The 16091-nt window shown below is 51.1% G+C and overlaps 3 protein-coding genes across 5 annotated transcripts; 2 read left to right on the top strand and 1 right to left on the bottom strand.

Moving 5' to 3' along the window:
- Positions 1-33: 33 nt before the first annotated feature.
- Positions 34-1197, top strand: COA4 (cytochrome c oxidase assembly factor 4 homolog). Of its 3 annotated transcripts, none has more exons than XM_075491336.1 (2): positions 34-124; positions 775-1197. In XM_075491336.1, the coding sequence occupies exon 2, from the start codon at positions 787-789 to the stop codon at positions 1057-1059; it is 273 nt and encodes a 90-aa protein (XP_075347451.1). In that variant the 5' UTR covers positions 34-124; positions 775-786; the 3' UTR covers positions 1060-1197. The 3 variants fall into 3 exon arrangements, with proteins under 3 accessions (XP_075347451.1, XP_075347452.1, XP_075347453.1); XM_075491337.1 differs by having other exon boundaries at positions 82-170; XM_075491338.1 differs by having other exon boundaries at positions 100-139.
- A 1581-nt stretch (positions 1198-2778) lies between these two features.
- MRPL48 (mitochondrial ribosomal protein L48) lies at positions 2779-10751 on the bottom strand. Its single transcript, XM_075491334.1, has 8 exons — positions 10599-10751; positions 9609-9661; positions 9226-9263; positions 8156-8241; positions 7198-7370; positions 5430-5532; positions 4519-4608; positions 2779-3042 (listed from the first exon to the last, which is right to left on the bottom strand). The coding sequence occupies exons 1-8, from the start codon at positions 10617-10619 to the stop codon at positions 2968-2970; spliced, it is 639 nt and encodes a 212-aa protein (XP_075347449.1). The 5' UTR covers positions 10620-10751; the 3' UTR covers positions 2779-2967.
- On the top strand, positions 9015-14447 carry LOC142409316 (uncharacterized). Its single transcript, XM_075500710.1, has 5 exons — positions 9015-9074; positions 9600-9710; positions 9804-10013; positions 10578-11085; positions 12269-14447. The coding sequence occupies exons 1-5, from the start codon at positions 9015-9017 to the stop codon at positions 12709-12711; spliced, it is 1332 nt and encodes a 443-aa protein (XP_075356825.1). The 3' UTR covers positions 12712-14447.
- Positions 14448-16091: the final 1644 nt, after the last annotated feature.

The following is a 16091-nucleotide window of genomic DNA, read 5'->3' as shown; positions in this document are numbered from 1 at the left end:
CGCGGGGCGGAAGCGGAAGGGAAAGGAGCCCTCCAATGAGCGAGCGCTCCCGCTGCCTCGCCCCGCCCCGGCAGTGCCTGTCCCGACGCCAGTCTTAAAGGGGCCGCGCTGCGCTGCTGGGCTGGTACGGGGGGGCTGGGTACGGCATCGGGAGGGCATGGAGGGTGCTGGTGAGATGCATGAGGGAGGTGCTGAGCACCCATGGGAGGGGCACGGAGGGTGCTGGGCGCCCACTGGGGGGGGCATGGTCGGTGCTGGGCACCTATGGTGGGGAAGGGCCCCCATGGGAGGGCGTGGGGGGTGGGCAGGTGAGAGTCGGGGGGGAGGGTGCTGGGCACCCACGGGTGGTGGTGAGATGCGTGGGGGAGGTACCATGGAAGGGGCATGGAGGGTGCTGGGCACCCATGGGTGGGGGTAGGGTGCATGGGGGAGATGCTCTGAGCACCCATGGGGGGTGGGATGGACAGCTATGGGTTGGGGAGGGTGCTGGGCACCCATGGGTGGGGGTAAGGTGCATGGGGGGTGCTGGGCACCCGTGGGAGGATGCATGGGGGGTGCTGGGTACCCATGGAGGTGTGGGGGCTGCATGGGGGGTGCTGAGCTGCTCCTGGGGGTGCACGGAGCATATGGGGGCACCCATAGCAGTGTGGGAGGGGGGTGCAGAGGGTGCTGAGCACCCATGGAACATAGGGGTGCCCCCAAAAAAGGGGGCAGTGACCCAAGCAGGGCTCTCAAGGGGAAGGCAGCGCCCTGACCCCTGCCACCTCCCTCCAGCCCGGCTCAGCAATGGCGAGGCCCGGCCACGCCAGGAGCCGACCGTCGTTGAAGGAAGATGAGGATGAGGAGGCCGAAGACCCGGTGGACGCCATGATCTCGCGGACGGGCTGTGCGGCGCAGCACCGGGAGCTGCAGGAGTGCATGGCGGCACGGCAGGACTGGCGGCATTGCCAGCCCCAGGTCCGGGCTTTCGGCGAGTGCATGGCCCGGCGACAGCGTGCCGAAGAGCCACGCCGGGCATCGGGCTCGCGCCAAGCCCACCCCTCGCCCACTGGGGACTGAAATCACTGGGGACACTCACTCCTGGCACCGCCGGCCAGCCCACCCACCATCAGCACCCCAGGAAGGGGGCGGCTGTGCCATTTGACCCTTTTTTGGTGTTATTTTTTTATTCAAGCAGTAAATGTGCTGGTAAATCCACGCTACGTTGTTGGGAAATTAAATGCAGTGGTGTTTGTTGTCCTGGCCGAAGGGCTCGTCTACCGTCTGCGCTGCTGGGGATAACTGGGAGCTCGGAGGGGATGGTTGTGGGGTCGGATGGGGATTTCCAGCCCAAAATGTCCCAAATCAGGAGCATTCAGGGCACACAGGCTGGATCTCGGCTCTGTGACAGCGCTGCTGTGATTTCCACTTGGTGTCCTTCCCTGGGCCATCCCCAAGCTTTTCCCGGCCGTGATAACCTCATGTCCCCCAGGACAGGACTTTGCAGGGAAAATTTATCTCCTGGGAAGCCCCAGGAACATTAGGTATGGGGGGAAAAAGGGGCTGTCACGAGGTGGGATGCTCATCTGAATGCCACCTCCTAGCAAATAAGTTACGAAAAAGAAAATAAAATTGCTTTTTGTGGGCTGGAAAGGGAAGGGTACCTGTGGTTTTTGCCCAGGGGGAACTTTCCAGGCTGTCTCCCAGCCTGGGAGGGGGGTGCAGGGGCTGCCGAAGGGCTGGGTTTTGGCACTGCCAGCCAAAAATTACAACCGGTGCGGGACCACCAGTGAATATCTAGCAGCCCCTGTCTGGGGGAGAGCGCTAATGAGTTATTTTCCCTCTTTTAAAGAGCTGGTGCTGAGAAAGGGGGAGGGGAACCCAAACAAGCCAGTTTTGGGGCAGGAACAGAATCTCCTCTTAGCACCCATCAAACCAGGGCTCAAATTTGGTTGTAACATAACTTCCTAATAGGATGGCGTGATCAGGTGTCATCTCAGCTCCAGCCTAAATAAGAGCAGCTGCGTGCACCCAATCTCAGAATTTGAAAGAACGAGGATCAGAGCAAAAACCCGTTCAACCCAGCACCCATACGTGCACCCAAAAGCCACAGCTCCTGCGGGCTCTGGGTTTTGCAGGATGGCGATAAGCGGCCGAGCAGTGCGGCAAAATTCAGTCCCACATCACTCGAGAAAAGCGGCAGTCCTAGGAAAAGCATCTGGCACCACCCTGGAAAATTCCCCAAACGGCTTAGCGCTTCTGAGATTTGTCCTTTCAAGGCACAAGTAGTTTCTCCCTTTCCAAACAGCTGTTGTAAAAAGTAGATTGACTTCGGGGATCCAGGGGAACATTTATCCTTTATGGCTTGAAAGGCAAATCAGAAATTAATGAGAAATTTTGCATACACTGCCCGACACACAGCTCCAACCTTCCCGCCTCCACCCTCCGAGGCTTTTTTCTGTCAAGCAGCGGTTGTTCAGCTGCTTGGGGACGATCATCCCCAACCGTCCCAGGGCTCTGAAGCTCCTTTCGTGTTGGCAAAGCTCTGATTTAAGCAGTTCTACGAGAAGAACGCATTGCTCGAGCCTTCAACTGAAGAAAGGAGCAGGATGGTCACTTCCACATCAGTACCACCTGGGAGAGTTGCAGTACAGCATTATTAACTTGCAGAGATGAAAACTTACAGAAATCCTTATATACCAAGAATAAAATATACAGGAAAATTAAAAAAAAAGGGAGGAAGAACCGAGAAAAAGACACATTTCCTTGTGGACCCCCTTCACTCAGTGTACAACTCAGTCAGATACAAACACATGTATTTGTCTTTATTAAGACAAACCGCTTGACGACAGTGGAAATTTCTTCCAATTCACCAAATTATCAGAACAGCACTCGTGAAGTCGCCTTCTGGAGGCTTGAGCAGCCATGGAGGAGAAGCCTCGCTCTCCCAGGGGTGGCTCTGAACTGGATGAAGCATTCTTCCTCATCTCAGTTCATCTGCGCTAGCAGCTCTTCAAGTTCTGGTCGAGACTTTAATCGCCTCTTGAAGTCAGCTTCTGTGTGCTGTGGAGGGAGGAAAAAAAAAAAAAAAACCACAACCCTTAAGCAAATCAGAATCACCTCTTGAGTACTCCCAAAGAGAATCACTTAAGAGTGGAAAAACGAAAGACTTAAATGTCCACTGAACCCAGGGAGTGGGAAGCCCCAGTGGAAAGTCACTGTAGGCTAGGATCTCACGGGCAGCTCCACCTGGAAGCTGGTGCCAGAGCTCTAAGCCTCCTCTGTTACATCCAGCCTCCAAAAGGACAGCTGCTGGGGGTAAAGCATAGAGGACAGACAGAAAGCTCCTGGCAGCAAGCGAGCGTGGCAGCCGTGGACACGTGTGGTCACCGCACGGGCTCTAAAATTCAGCCTTGTAGGCTCCTCCTCACCTGGCTAACTGCTTTTGGAAGAGTGAGCAGTGGCGTTGTGCTCAAGAAGTCAACCGGACACCCCCAACTCTGCCACTGCCTATCTACTTTCTCGAGGAGACCTGCCACTTTCTCCAGAACTTTGCAAGAGCATCCCAAAGCTTTAATCTCTCTTCTGCACTGCCAGTTGTATGAAGCCAGCTTGGGTCTCTCCCCTGGGCTTCCTGCATCAGACTGCAATGACTTTGCAAAGGGCACAATGTCACAGTTTTCCCTCCAGAGACAAAGCCATCAGCCAAAATTAAAAAGAAAAGAAATGGCAGCCCTAAGGCTGAGACGGGACTGTGACCAAAGCAGAGAAGATTACTGGGCTCAAGAGACCTTCTCCCATATTCCTTCTGGTTTTGCAGAGCTGGAGATAACTAAAGTGGCCTTTGAAGAATGTTAAGAAGCCATGTGTGTTTTCATATTTGAGTTTACTGTATTGCCTTCCCTTTCAAGGCACAAAAATCTTTTGTCCCTGAATAAATAGGGCTTCCTGGGACTGTTCTGTCTAAATGTAAAATGACAGAAGTTTAAATATCTCCTTATGCCTGGTCCACCAGCGAGCGGAGTTCTGTCCTCAGCGATGAGAGAACTGTTGGGCCTTTCTGCAGAAAACAAGCTGAACCCCTCCCAGAGCAAATTCCATCAAAACAGGGCACGGCATTTGGATTTCCAGTCTCAGCTTTGCTACCAACTGCTCCATGAAGTTCCTGGTGATTCCCAGATAAGAGGTGGTGAAGCACGGCTGAAGGAAAGCGTTCCCTTCCGAGTCGCAGGGAATCTGCAGCAGCAAAGGAATGCAGTTTGCAACCCACCATCTCCTACAGATCTATAGGACTGGCTGGGAAGGTACCTTCTGTGGCACTAATTGTAGGAGGCTAAATGGAAAATGAAACACTCATCACGAATTAGTGGTAATGGTTTTTCATAGACCAAGTGAGGGCCAGGTTCTGGGAGATCCTGGGTATCCGTAAGTCTAGAGTAGATAGTAGCCTCAGGACCAGGTTTGTATTTTCAAAGCAAATTCATGTCACGCATCGTATCTGCTTCCTAAACGCAAAGGCATTGGTAAAAGTAAACATACCTCTTTCACTAACAGATGGACCCCTTCAGGCTGATTACTCTGAATAATTTCCAAGAGTATCGGAGCAAATGTTGAACTCAAACCACTGATCTGAAAGAAGAAATAGAAGTGCTGCAGGAGCAGAACACCACGGACAAAACGGACCCGTTATACTAATGGCACAGAAAGAGAGTCCGTTTCAGTGTGAGCCTGGGGCAGTCAACCACTTCATTAGAGAAGCACACTCTGCTTCGTGCGCGCACCTCTCGCATACGGCACGGCCCAGAGCTCTCGTTTCGGCTCTTCTCTATGAACACTGTGCTCCCTGTCCCCGCCTGCATGCTCTCCTGCATGTAAAGAGGCTTAACCATGCATGAAGATCTTAATTTAGGTGAGACTCTAATACAAAGGCAAACCTGCAAGCCCCAGCGTTAACCACACAACCAGCTCGCTCAGGTGGAAAAAGTCTACCTCTAGGTTTAAAAGGTAATTCAGCAGAGGTTTAGCATATAGCAAGAGACACACTATAGAATAGGGAAAAGTCACTTAGGAGAAATACTTATTTGCCTCAATCAGTTGTACGCTTTTGAAGCTGGCCCTGATACTAATAGTATTTTAAAATTTCATTGAGTTTGTCCATTCATTCTTCCTTAAACAAGACACTTCTACGCCTTGCATCAAGTATTCTGCATAAAATAGATAATAAATCTTCTGGCTGAAATACAGAATCCAGGAATCCCTCCTCTGCTTTTACTTTGTGAGTAAGCTTTAGCAAGAAATCTAATTAGACTTCTTTGTGCTTCAATTTACGCACAAATTACACCTTTCATTTGTTCAAGGGACTTAACTCCACCTGTTAAGGGATTTTGAGAGCCTGAGATAGGAGGTGCTGCACAAGAGCCGCAGCACTATCGGCAAACGCCAGCTCGTACCTGGACAACCCTCTGATGGGTAGTAAGGACCGCATCCAGCTGCATTTTCGAACCTCGCTCTTCCAAGAACACCACTTCGTTAGTTTTGGTGGGCATCGCGTAGCTGCAGAAACCACAGGTCAGTGCTTAAGGACAGGGAGGATAGATTTGCACTACTTTACAGGAATGACTCCATCTCCAGCAGCAGAGAATGTGGAAGGAGATTAACTTTTCATGAGAAATTAATTATGCAAACAATGTATCTTGCAAATCAAGCACTGGCAGAAGCCGGGTGTTTTACTGGAAAGAGATAAGGGAGAAGCTTGCAGCACTACTGCCAGCAAAAACTCGTTTCAGCTACAAACACCAGCCTGGGAAGAGAACTTTTAACTTCTTTACAGTTGAAGGAAAGCTTTAAAGCAACAGTTCTGACTTATTTTGTAATCTGTTCTTCGGGAACAGAGCTAAAAACCACTGCTGCAACGCACCACTCAAGAGATATTATTTTCACCTCTGAATTTAACAGGAGTACGATCAGGCACTGGATCAGATTCTGCTCTCCGGTTAGCGTTACTCCAGAGACCTCAGCCTCCCCATCTCCATTTGCACAGCAGCAGTAACAACAGGCTACATCCTCCTGCCCGTGTTTTACTCTACAAATTTTGCTCTTAAAGGGCAAATAATTTCTTTCTGTACATACTGAACTCTGCACACCAAGTCCAACCTCAGAAAGCACAAGTATGATACAAGGTAATAACGCTTTACACTAAAAGTGCTATCAACAGTCTCAGGCTGTGGGATTTCTCCGTGAATGCCTTCCAGCGCATCACTACTGACAGAATTGTAATTTCTTAGCGTTGTCGGGTATCCTTCTCCAAACAAACACCTATCGTCGCAGTTTTTAGTGCTGTTTGGTGCAAAAGACATCACAGAGAGACTACAAGCGACTGATCTGCGGGCACAGGATTTCAGATCCACGGCTGATAGTTCAGCAAAGTGGATGAACGTAAAGAAAACGATTTTTGATAGGTTTAATGGGCATGAGCAGGAACCGGTGTTTATACTCAGTGGTACAGTTAAAGATACGCGTTTCAGATAATCACTATTAAGTGTTTTTACCTCCTTACAGCAACGCAGTGCTTCTCCAGTGAGTACAGCTCCTCAGGTACACTGCAGGCACCGAGGAGCTGTATCGCATTCCTCAGACTCATTAAGACCAGCAAAGCTGCTTTCAGGGGTACACCTGCTTTGGGGATCTAGTATGCAACTGAAGCATCCTCTACTACTAAATTAAAGTAGCGGGTGGCTCTCCCACAGTCTTCAGGGGTTTCCCAAGCTCATTCTAGTTTGTATATTCAGTACCACTTGCTTACTCTGCAATGTATGTGCAGAGGAAAGAGCCTGAATAAAACACTATAAAGAAAAAACAGCAGCAAAAGTCAGCGATACTTAAGCCTACGTTCCCAGGCTCAGCACCCACAGGCCTAAGCCTTTTTCTCAAAGGAATGAAAAGTAACAGCTACTTTTTTTCCCCTTGAGATCTGTCCAGTCAGTGCCCGAACAACTCAATTTCAGCCTTTCTTATACGAATAAAGCATCCAAAAACCGTACAGATGCACAAAAAAGAGAACACCAGGCAGATGACAGAAGATTTGGATTTACACGTAAGAATCTATCAGAGAGATTAGATTGCGCCCTGGTCTGCAAGGTATCATCATCTACGAGCCTCACACGGCCTAACGCAACGCGATTGCAAGGGAGGACGAACACAGAGCCGCGTTCCTCATACCTTTCATTCACTCTAACGGAGAATCGGTTGCAGAGTTTATGCACGTACTGAGCAAAATGCTCCACGAGACACATATCGTAGGAAGTCATCTGGATGTTGACATCTCCATACTCATATTCGGTTCCAACATTTATCTCTTTCATCTGTACTTTATCCTTCCTCCTCTTTGGAGCCTGTATTGTAAAAAAAAAAAAAAAAGAAAGAAAGAAAGAAAGAAAAAAATAGAAAACATATCTGTTTTGAACAAAGCTAGAAATAAAAACCAGTAACTCTTGCCCACACAGCAGACCATGCTAGGGTACTCTCCTCTGACAAAGGTTTGCTGAACTATGTTGAACATATCACAGCCCATCTGTGCACACTTTCCCCGACTACAAAACTGGGATGACATTATCTTAACAGATGTTCTCAAGTTGAGCAGTTCAATTCTTGGATGGCAGCACCACAGAAGTCACACAGAAGATACATGCATACCATGATTAATTTCTTCCAGAAGAAACCAAGGAGTAGAAACCAAACGGCTTTTTGTTTCAGTTCCTGCCTTCGAGGCAGCTGTCTAAGATGAGTTATTGTTTCCTCCTTCCACAAAAATTGTTGTCTTTCCAAATTTCAGGGAATGTAAAAAGTTTAAATGCAAATAAGACCTGCTCACAATATTCTGCAATAATTTGAAGTTGGAGTGTTAAATTCAGCATCAGGAAGAGATTGCTCCCTCCCAAAACTATTCATTAATTTAAACGAGAATGTACCGGACAAAAAAAAGTATTTATGCAGTGTTGTGAGTGGGTACTTCATGTAACATAACACTCTCTACCGAGAAAAGTAGCAGTAAACAATTACATTATTCCTTTTTAATATGATTCATCAGCCATGGAATTAATACTACCAACATTTAAATCAGACTGTAAAAAGATGGGTCAGCTGAAAGCAAGCACAGTAGGGGAGTTCTTATGCCTACCTCCTTTGGGAGCAGGTACTTAAACCTCCCAATACCATGCGTGGGACGGGATCTGTAGTGTCTGTGGCAACTCACGAGTGCATCACCTTAAAATCAAAGCAGAGCAAACGTGTTTCCAGCTGAATGGCAGACAGCCCTTCTTTTAACAAACATACACGGGTGCTTTGAGAGCCCAAAATCCGCACCAGGGGCAAGAATTTATCCTCGGTTCTTTGACAGAAGGCAAAGGCAGGCTAAGGCTTTGGCCGATCTCTGCCCCACGCAGGCAGCCTGTGCATCACAGCAAGCCTGTTACAATTCACAGTTGGTTACGGTGAGCAACAAATAAGGGAAGAAGAGATTAAAGGTGACTCATTTCCCAGGAGAATTCTCAGGCAAACAAAAAAAAAAACAACAAAAAAAAAAAAGACAAACTTGTCAGCACCAGTGGATGGTGAGGATACTGATGAAATGTTACATCTGTCTCCTCTTATGCGACAGCAGTAATGCTACTATGATGGATCTGAGACCCACTTAATGTTAAATCCAGCCCTGTTCAAATATTCATGTGCTAGGAAGCCAAATCAAAACGGCATTGGCTTTTATTTATACTTCCTTCTCCAGAGTAAAATGAAACCCTCAATAACCTTTATTTTAATAAACGAAGTGCAGAACACCAAAGAGAAACTGAACAGCAAGAATCTAAGCCACTCAGTTATACTTTGCCCCCACATCAAAATAAAATTCTATTTTAAATTGCAACAGTGGACTCCACCAGCTCAATAAATGTTAAAGTGGGACCTCACAGGGGTGTAAGTCAGTTCCTGGACAGTAATATAGCAAATAGCATCAGGCTGGTGTCACTGCACAGTGTAAGACCATGACTAGGAGCACCTGCTCAGCCAAGAACAGGGAAACAGAAGAAAAGGTTAGAAAAAAGGTACGGAACTGGAAAAGCACCTGCTCAGGTTATTTAACCAGCCCAAAATTGGCTAAAAAAATTTAAAAAGGAGACACAAACGCTGAAATGTGTAATATTTATTTTGAGTAAATGAAGTTTTGCCTTGCATCGGATTAATAAGAGGCCTTACCTGCAGCACACAGACAGCTTTCTCTCGGTGTTGCTGCTCTGTAAGAAGCAAGATAATCATTAAGAGCTCTGATTTCACCCACCTGTGGAAACACAACATATCTGGCCAATCTCCTTGAACAAAGGCTCACACCCCAAGTCCCTCAGACACAGACAGATCCTGTTAGCAAAGACAGTTTCTCTTCTTCACGTCCTACAGCCCTTTCAGCTCCCAGACATCAGCTGAAAGTCTTTCCCCCACAATTAAAAGACTTTCCTTGGCAAAAAGTACTTTTTTTTTTTTTTGGTCACGCATGTTTTCCGACACTGTCAGTAGAAGTGATGGGGTGTTTTTAATGCCTTATACTGTGTTTTACTTGTTGGGCTTGATTTCAGACCACTCACCTGCCAAGCGCAAACACCTGCTTTAGCAACGTTCCCTTCTTCAAGCACAGCACCTGCAATGAGCCACTACAGTCAAAATGCAAACAGTATGGCAGATACTCAGTGAGTTTTCCCCAGTGCTTGCCAGAATACAGCCATCAAAACAACACCTGAGACCCTCCCAACATCCCAATAACCCTCCCAATTGCTCCACAGCCTCCAGCCACTGTCACTCCCCAGAACATCACTGCAACACAGAGGAAAGAGATGAAGCGGGAGGAAGATGACGACTGCAGTAACCTTTTCTTGCACCCCCTCGCTTTGCTTCAGGATCCAGCAAGTTGGGGTAGGAGGCCCTCCTCCCCTCGGTTACAGATCATATTCATCCCTCGCACCGTCCCACCGCCTCCAGGTTACAACAGCCTTGTGAGCAACCCTCGTGCTTGTTCCAGCTCCACGGGGATGGAGGGAAACGCAGCTCATCCATCACCAAGGCAGCACAAAGCATAGAGCTTTACTGTCACCACAACCCTGGCAGGCAGGAGCTGCATCATGCCAACTGGGTTGGCGGGGATAATTACCAATGTCCCCAAAAAGTGACCAGAGGGACAGGGAGGACCAGGGATCTGCCGGTCCCCGAGGACAGTGACAGGGTGGGGGGGGTGTAATGGACCCTGTGTGGCTGGGGTGATCGCCGGGTGCCTGAGGAGGGGGGGGTGGGTGGTATCTGCCCCTGGCTCAGGTACACCAGGCTAGGCGACCCAGGGCATTAACTCAGGGTCAGGCCTGTGTCCCCCCAAGAGACACAATCCCACCCCAATCTAGCCCCAGGGCCGGGTCAGGCCTGTCCCTCCCCAGCAGCAGGGCTGGGCCTGACCCCACTATCCCCAGTCCCAGAAGCAGGTCTGTCCTTCCCCTTCCCTCCCCCGGCACCGGGCCTATCTCCCACCCCCCGTCCTCCGCCGGGGCCGGCCCCCGTGTCCCCCACAGCCGGTCGCGGCCCGCCGGTACCTTCGGCAGCGCCACGCTCATCCCTGCGCCTCGGACGGAGCCGCGTCCGTCGCTCAAAGCGTCCCCCCACCGCACCTCGGTGCTCCCCCGCCCGTGTCCCCGCGGCCCGCGGCTCCCGCCCCGCGTTCCGCCCACCGGGGCCTCCCGGGGGAAGGGGGGACGACACAATTTTTGGACAACCCCCCGCCCCCGGTGCTTGCAGGGCCCCGGTCTCCTGAAGGAGGGGGTGGGCAGGGCCCGGAGGGGGGGTGGCAATGGAGGACACCTCGTGCCTGCTGCCTCCCACCGGGGCCGCCCCACGGAGCAGCGCGACGTGGCAGCGGCTGCACGGCGCACCCAACCTTGAGCTCAGCACCACGCACCCTGCTAGCCGCGGCCCGCCCTCCGTTCCCTCCTCCTCGCACGCTGATTGGCCTTCCGCCGCGTCCATCGAGGTACTGCGCGGCGGCCATGTTGAGTGTGGCCTGCCTTGAATCGCACCTGCGTGGTGAGCGCGCTCTGTCCCACCCCGCCCTAGAGTGATGTGGCGGCCATCTTGAGTGTGGCCTGCGCGGCCCCGCCTTGTGGTGGCCATGTTAGTGCAGCGTGGGAGCGCTGTGAGGGGGAGCGGGGATGGAGGGCGCCCGGGGCCAGGGCCTTGGGCCGAGCAGGCTTCAAGGCAGGGTGATCTGCGTTCAGGAGCCCTCAGTCAGCGCATGTTATCCTCGCTGGCTGTGGGATCGAGGCAGGGACCCAGCAGGGGCTCAGCAGGCTCCTGCTCCAGCCTGGAGACAGGCCCCACTGGGCCTGTGGGGTGTGAGGGCATGCAGGGCTGAAGCGGGGCCAAAGGGTTTGGTACTAAAGCTGCCTGGTTTGACCCTGCCACCTGGCATAAGCACTGTGAACAGTTTGTTTTTGCGGTTGTAGAAGCAGGACTGGACCTTACCCTGTAGTCAACAGCCGTGTTATGGTCCAGGGTCAGCTGTGTTCATGCTGGCAGGCTGCCACGGGCCTTGAAAATGAAGGAGCGTGTCAGCAGGAGGTGTTTGGGCCCCACGGCAGGAGCGCTTTCGGCTTGTGAGGGAAGCAAAACGAAACTCTTCTTTTCGGAGCTGGCTGCTCCCTCTGAGGACAGAGTGAATCCTGCCTTACTGCCAGCACTTTGATCCCAGCTGCTGTCTGGAGGCAATTCCCTAAAACATTTTAAGTGGGAAGGCTGTAGGAAGAATGGACTGACAGGTGCCTCCCTGATTTGCAGCATGTGTTTCCCAGTGGGAGTGGAGGTGGGCAAGGGGGTCTGCCTGGCAGGCCACGGTGGGAAGAGATGGGCCCTGCGCCCCCCAGACCTGGCAGTCTGCGGATGGCTCAGGAAAAAGCATCCCTTTGCAAACTGCCCCCTCGGGTGTTTTCCACATTCCTCTTCTTTACCAGGCTATCTCCAACACAAACCTTCCTTTCACCTCGGCTCTTCCCCAATGCCTTCTCTCCTACGTGGCTCCAGCTTCCCCCTTCTTGTGTGGCAGATGCTCCTACCTGCTTCCCTGAGTCCCTATCTTGGGGCTCTCCATCTTGGGCATCAGCTGCCTGGCAGCTTGATTTCAGGTCAGGATTTCCAGCTCTGCTGACTGATTGCTGCTCCGATTGCTTTTGGCTGGAGCTGTCAGGGCTCATGATGGACTTTCTCTCTCCAGTTCATCTGCGTTCATTGATGTGGCAAGTCTCCTCTGCTGCAGACCAGACTTGTGCGTTTGATTCCTGCTCCGTGATCCACCCTGCCAGTCCCTGTCCTGCATTTCCGAGTGCCTGGAGCTCCCGACACACACCTGACACCCCAGATGTTCATCCCCATTGCGATCTGGTGCATGAAGGGGAGAGAAAGAACGTGAGAGGACGAGGTTTGCCTGAAAGAAGAGCCCAGGCGGGCTCTGTGCCATGCACAGGGCTGTGCTGTCTCCTCCACCCGCTCAGCGTACGGAGGAAGCAGAGGAGATCTGCGCCACCTTTGCTCTCTCCTCTACGCTTCGCAAGGACACGGGCTCCCAGCTCTGAGCTGTGTTTTCGTGGTGCTCCCTGGACACGACAGAACTGCTCATGTGGAATGGATGTGGTACTGCCCTTTGATCTCGCTTCATGAGCCACAGGCATGGCCACCGTGGCAATGACGTTTGTTTGATAACTCCAGGGCACTTTGAGCAAGGAGCACTGTGGGAATGTGAGCTGGCTTAAGACTGGCACTCCTGTTCCAGGAAAGCCAGGCTTCTCTTACTGTGAACTTTGAAGCCCTGGAGGAAATTCTCTGCTTGAGGAGGGGCTGCTGTGACTGGAGGGGGACTGGCTGGTCCTGCATTTGTGGGGGGAGACCGCAACAGGCACCGCAATTAAGAGCAGGTCATGCTCATGACGACCCCTTTTTCCATGACCTCAAACCCTGTGTGCTCAAGGAAGGGGAGCTACACCCCCTAATTCCCTCTGGCCCTCATGGGGACTCATCTTTCAGCCACCCACAAAATATGGCTGAGGAGGGAGCATTGCCCCAGACCAAATCTGGGGTACAGCAGTCACTGCTAAACATATGGCAGGAATCCCCCTCCCAGTGACCGTCGTTGTCCTACATGTCTCAGAGAAAAACGAGTCCATCTCTTCATGGCGGAGTTTCTGCGACATCTGTCATAGACGGATGCATTTTAAGGCCAAAAGGGACTGTTAAATCACGTCATTCAGTCTCCTGCATGTTGCAGGCTATAGATTTCTGCAGACCTCCAGCTGTATGGAAGCAGATCACTCCTGTTTCCATGAAAGCATCTTTCTCATAAAGGCTCCTGCCCTTGATTTTCCCTGGATACAAAGATAGCACTGCTCTTGGCAGCTTGTTCTGGCGGCTGAGCACCCTCGCTGTTAAAAACGTGGACCTTCTTTCCAATTCGAATGTGCCTCGGCTTCAGCTCCCAGCCGCCGGTCCTCGCTGTGCCTTTCTTTGACTAATGAATCGTTTCACAGCCAGGTAACCGAATCCCTGTTTGCAGGAGCACAACCTGCCTTTTTGTGACATTTAGAAAAAGAAGCAAAGGTGTTGCTTTGTTGCTTTCCCCCTCAGCCGCAGAAACCCAAACCACTCCTTTTCTGTGCAGCGCTAAAAAAAACCAGAGCGCTCTTCTTTCTCTCAAGACTCCCCCGGCTGCTGAGAGGGCCAGGCCTTGCTGGAGGGATTATTTCATCCATCCTCTTTTGCTTTGCTGCTGATTTCTCTCCCCGTCACGTAGCTGGATGTGCCCTGTCAATGACCCAGCGTGGTGCACAGCACAAGTGCTGGCAGAGGTGATGCTCGAGCGGTTTGCGACCTATGCAGAAGGCTGTTGCAGGCTCCCTGCCCCTTCTTAATCCGCTCTCAATCGTGCTATCCGGAGGAGCAAAGCGGTCCTAGGAGAATTGAGATCCAGCACCTGAAAGTCTCCATTTCTTTTCGGACTTGTCCAATTACAAAACCAATCAAAAAGCATTTAATATACCCTAGAAGAAAACCTCTATCGTGCGTGTCTCCTCTTCTACCTTCTGCAGCGCTTCTTAGGACTGTGCCTAAGGCCCGCAGGAGTCGGTGGGATGATCTCCTCTGGCTTCAGTGAGCAGAGGCAGGTCCCTCAATTGCTTTATCTTGAAAGCTTCATCCATATCCCCTGCCAGCCCCTCGGGCTGAAACCTCTTTGGCAGGCAACGCAGAAGTGTTTCCTTTGCCCAGCGCGAAGAGATGCTGAGCCTGAGCGGAGCTTTTGTGATAAAAATAATTGTTACTAACAGTCAAGACTTCTCCCTGGTAGGGAGCCCTTGTTTTCTTCGGGATCAGTGGGAAAGATCCCTGAATCCATACTGACATCTAAACACAGACAATATATGTATTTAAAGTGATGTTGGAATTATTTAATTCAGGTCTCTGCCAGTCTGGATTCCTTTTCCCTGTGGTGTAGGAGAGCAGCTACACAACCAGTGCCACAGCAAGAGGAAAGCGCTCCCAAATGCCAGGTGCAAAGCTAAATGCGAGCTCCTGCTCATATCTTTATTAAAACTTATTTAAATTTGATCACCTTATTAAAGACATGTTTTCTCTTTCAGTTCACTGGCAGTTCAAGGCCTGGGAAAAAAAAAAAAACTTGGAGAAGCAGTTAATCATGTTGAGGGAGTACAAATGAAATGATCAAAAATAGAAAGCGTAGACCGCTTGGTTTTCAAAATGTCATCTAATTCTGCACCTGGGTTGCGGGCGCTGGTAGGGGTGAGCCTCATGTCTGAGGACAAGATCCCCAGAGCGGGAAGGTTCAATGAGCGTTTCCGTTCACCAGGCAGAGACGGAGCACAGAGACCGCAGTTGGAGACACCGAACAAAGGACGTTCACGGCCAAGGGTCACCTACCTGCAAGCAAATCCTTGCCAAGAGCCCGTGCCCCCTTCGGCTACGTGGACCATTTACAAATCCAGGCCAGCGGATCATGTGGAGGTGGAATAATATTAGTTTCAACCCATGATCTTTTTCAAAGAGGAGATGGAGTTGGGGTGTGGTGTCCCCTTAGCAAAAGAGATGCGGTGCCGAGACGTAGCCCTCGGGCCTTGGAGAGGAAGGTGTTGAGGTGTGGGAGAGCACGAGAGAACAAAATTCACTGGTAGCAAATATATTTAGGGGGACTAAGCGAGCGGTGGGTGCCATTTCATAAGAAAGGTGGGGACAGACTTTTTAGCAGGGCCTGGGCGATAGAACAAGGGGTGATGGTTTTAAAACTCAAAGAGGGGAGATTCAGACTAGATCTAAGGAAGAAATTTTTTGGGATGAGGGTGGTGAAACACTGGCCCAGGTTGCCCAGAGAGGTGGTGGATGCCCCATCCCTGGAAACATTCAAGGCCAGGTTGGACGGGGCTCTGAGCAACCTGGTCTGGTTGAAGATGTCCCTGCTTATTGCAGGGGGGTTGGACTAGGTGACCTGTAAAGGTCCCTTCCAACCCAAACCATTCTATAATTCTACGATTCTATGATTTCCCTGACCATCAGAGCAGAGGGGCTCTGGAGCAATCTCCCAGATGGGAAAACAGTGGAAAACCTACCTGTTTCCAGGTGGAAAACACCCCATGGAGCGTTATTTGGACTTTGTTGAGTGGATTCACAAGAGATTTACACCAACATCAACACGAATACAAGCATGGGGCAGGAGCTGCAGATCCCAGAGGGCTCCGTCTCATTCCAGGCAGCCAAGCTGAGATATTCCTGGGAACAGCAGGCGATGCCAATGCCAGCTGAAGCCCGGGGGCGGCGAGCGCTTCTGAAAATCACATTTTGTGTTCAAATTCAAGCAAGGGAGTATCGATCGGTGCGGGATTGCACCAGCATGGGAGAGAAGGGAGTGTGGGGTTCTGGCCTCTCCGCCAAGCAGGGAGGGAGCACCGAGCCTTTTCTGAATGACAGCCCCAGCGACCACGAAAGGGAGACAGGGGGAATCATTGCCCTCACTGGGAAATGTCTCCCCACTGCGGGGG

This window comes from Mycteria americana, chromosome 1 (assembly GCF_035582795.1).
Source record: "Mycteria americana isolate JAX WOST 10 ecotype Jacksonville Zoo and Gardens chromosome 1, USCA_MyAme_1.0, whole genome shotgun sequence".
Classification (NCBI taxonomy): Eukaryota; Metazoa; Chordata; class Aves; order Ciconiiformes; family Ciconiidae; genus Mycteria; species Mycteria americana.
Note: the sequence above shows the minus strand (reverse complement) of the source record. Positions and strands in the feature narration are given on the sequence as shown.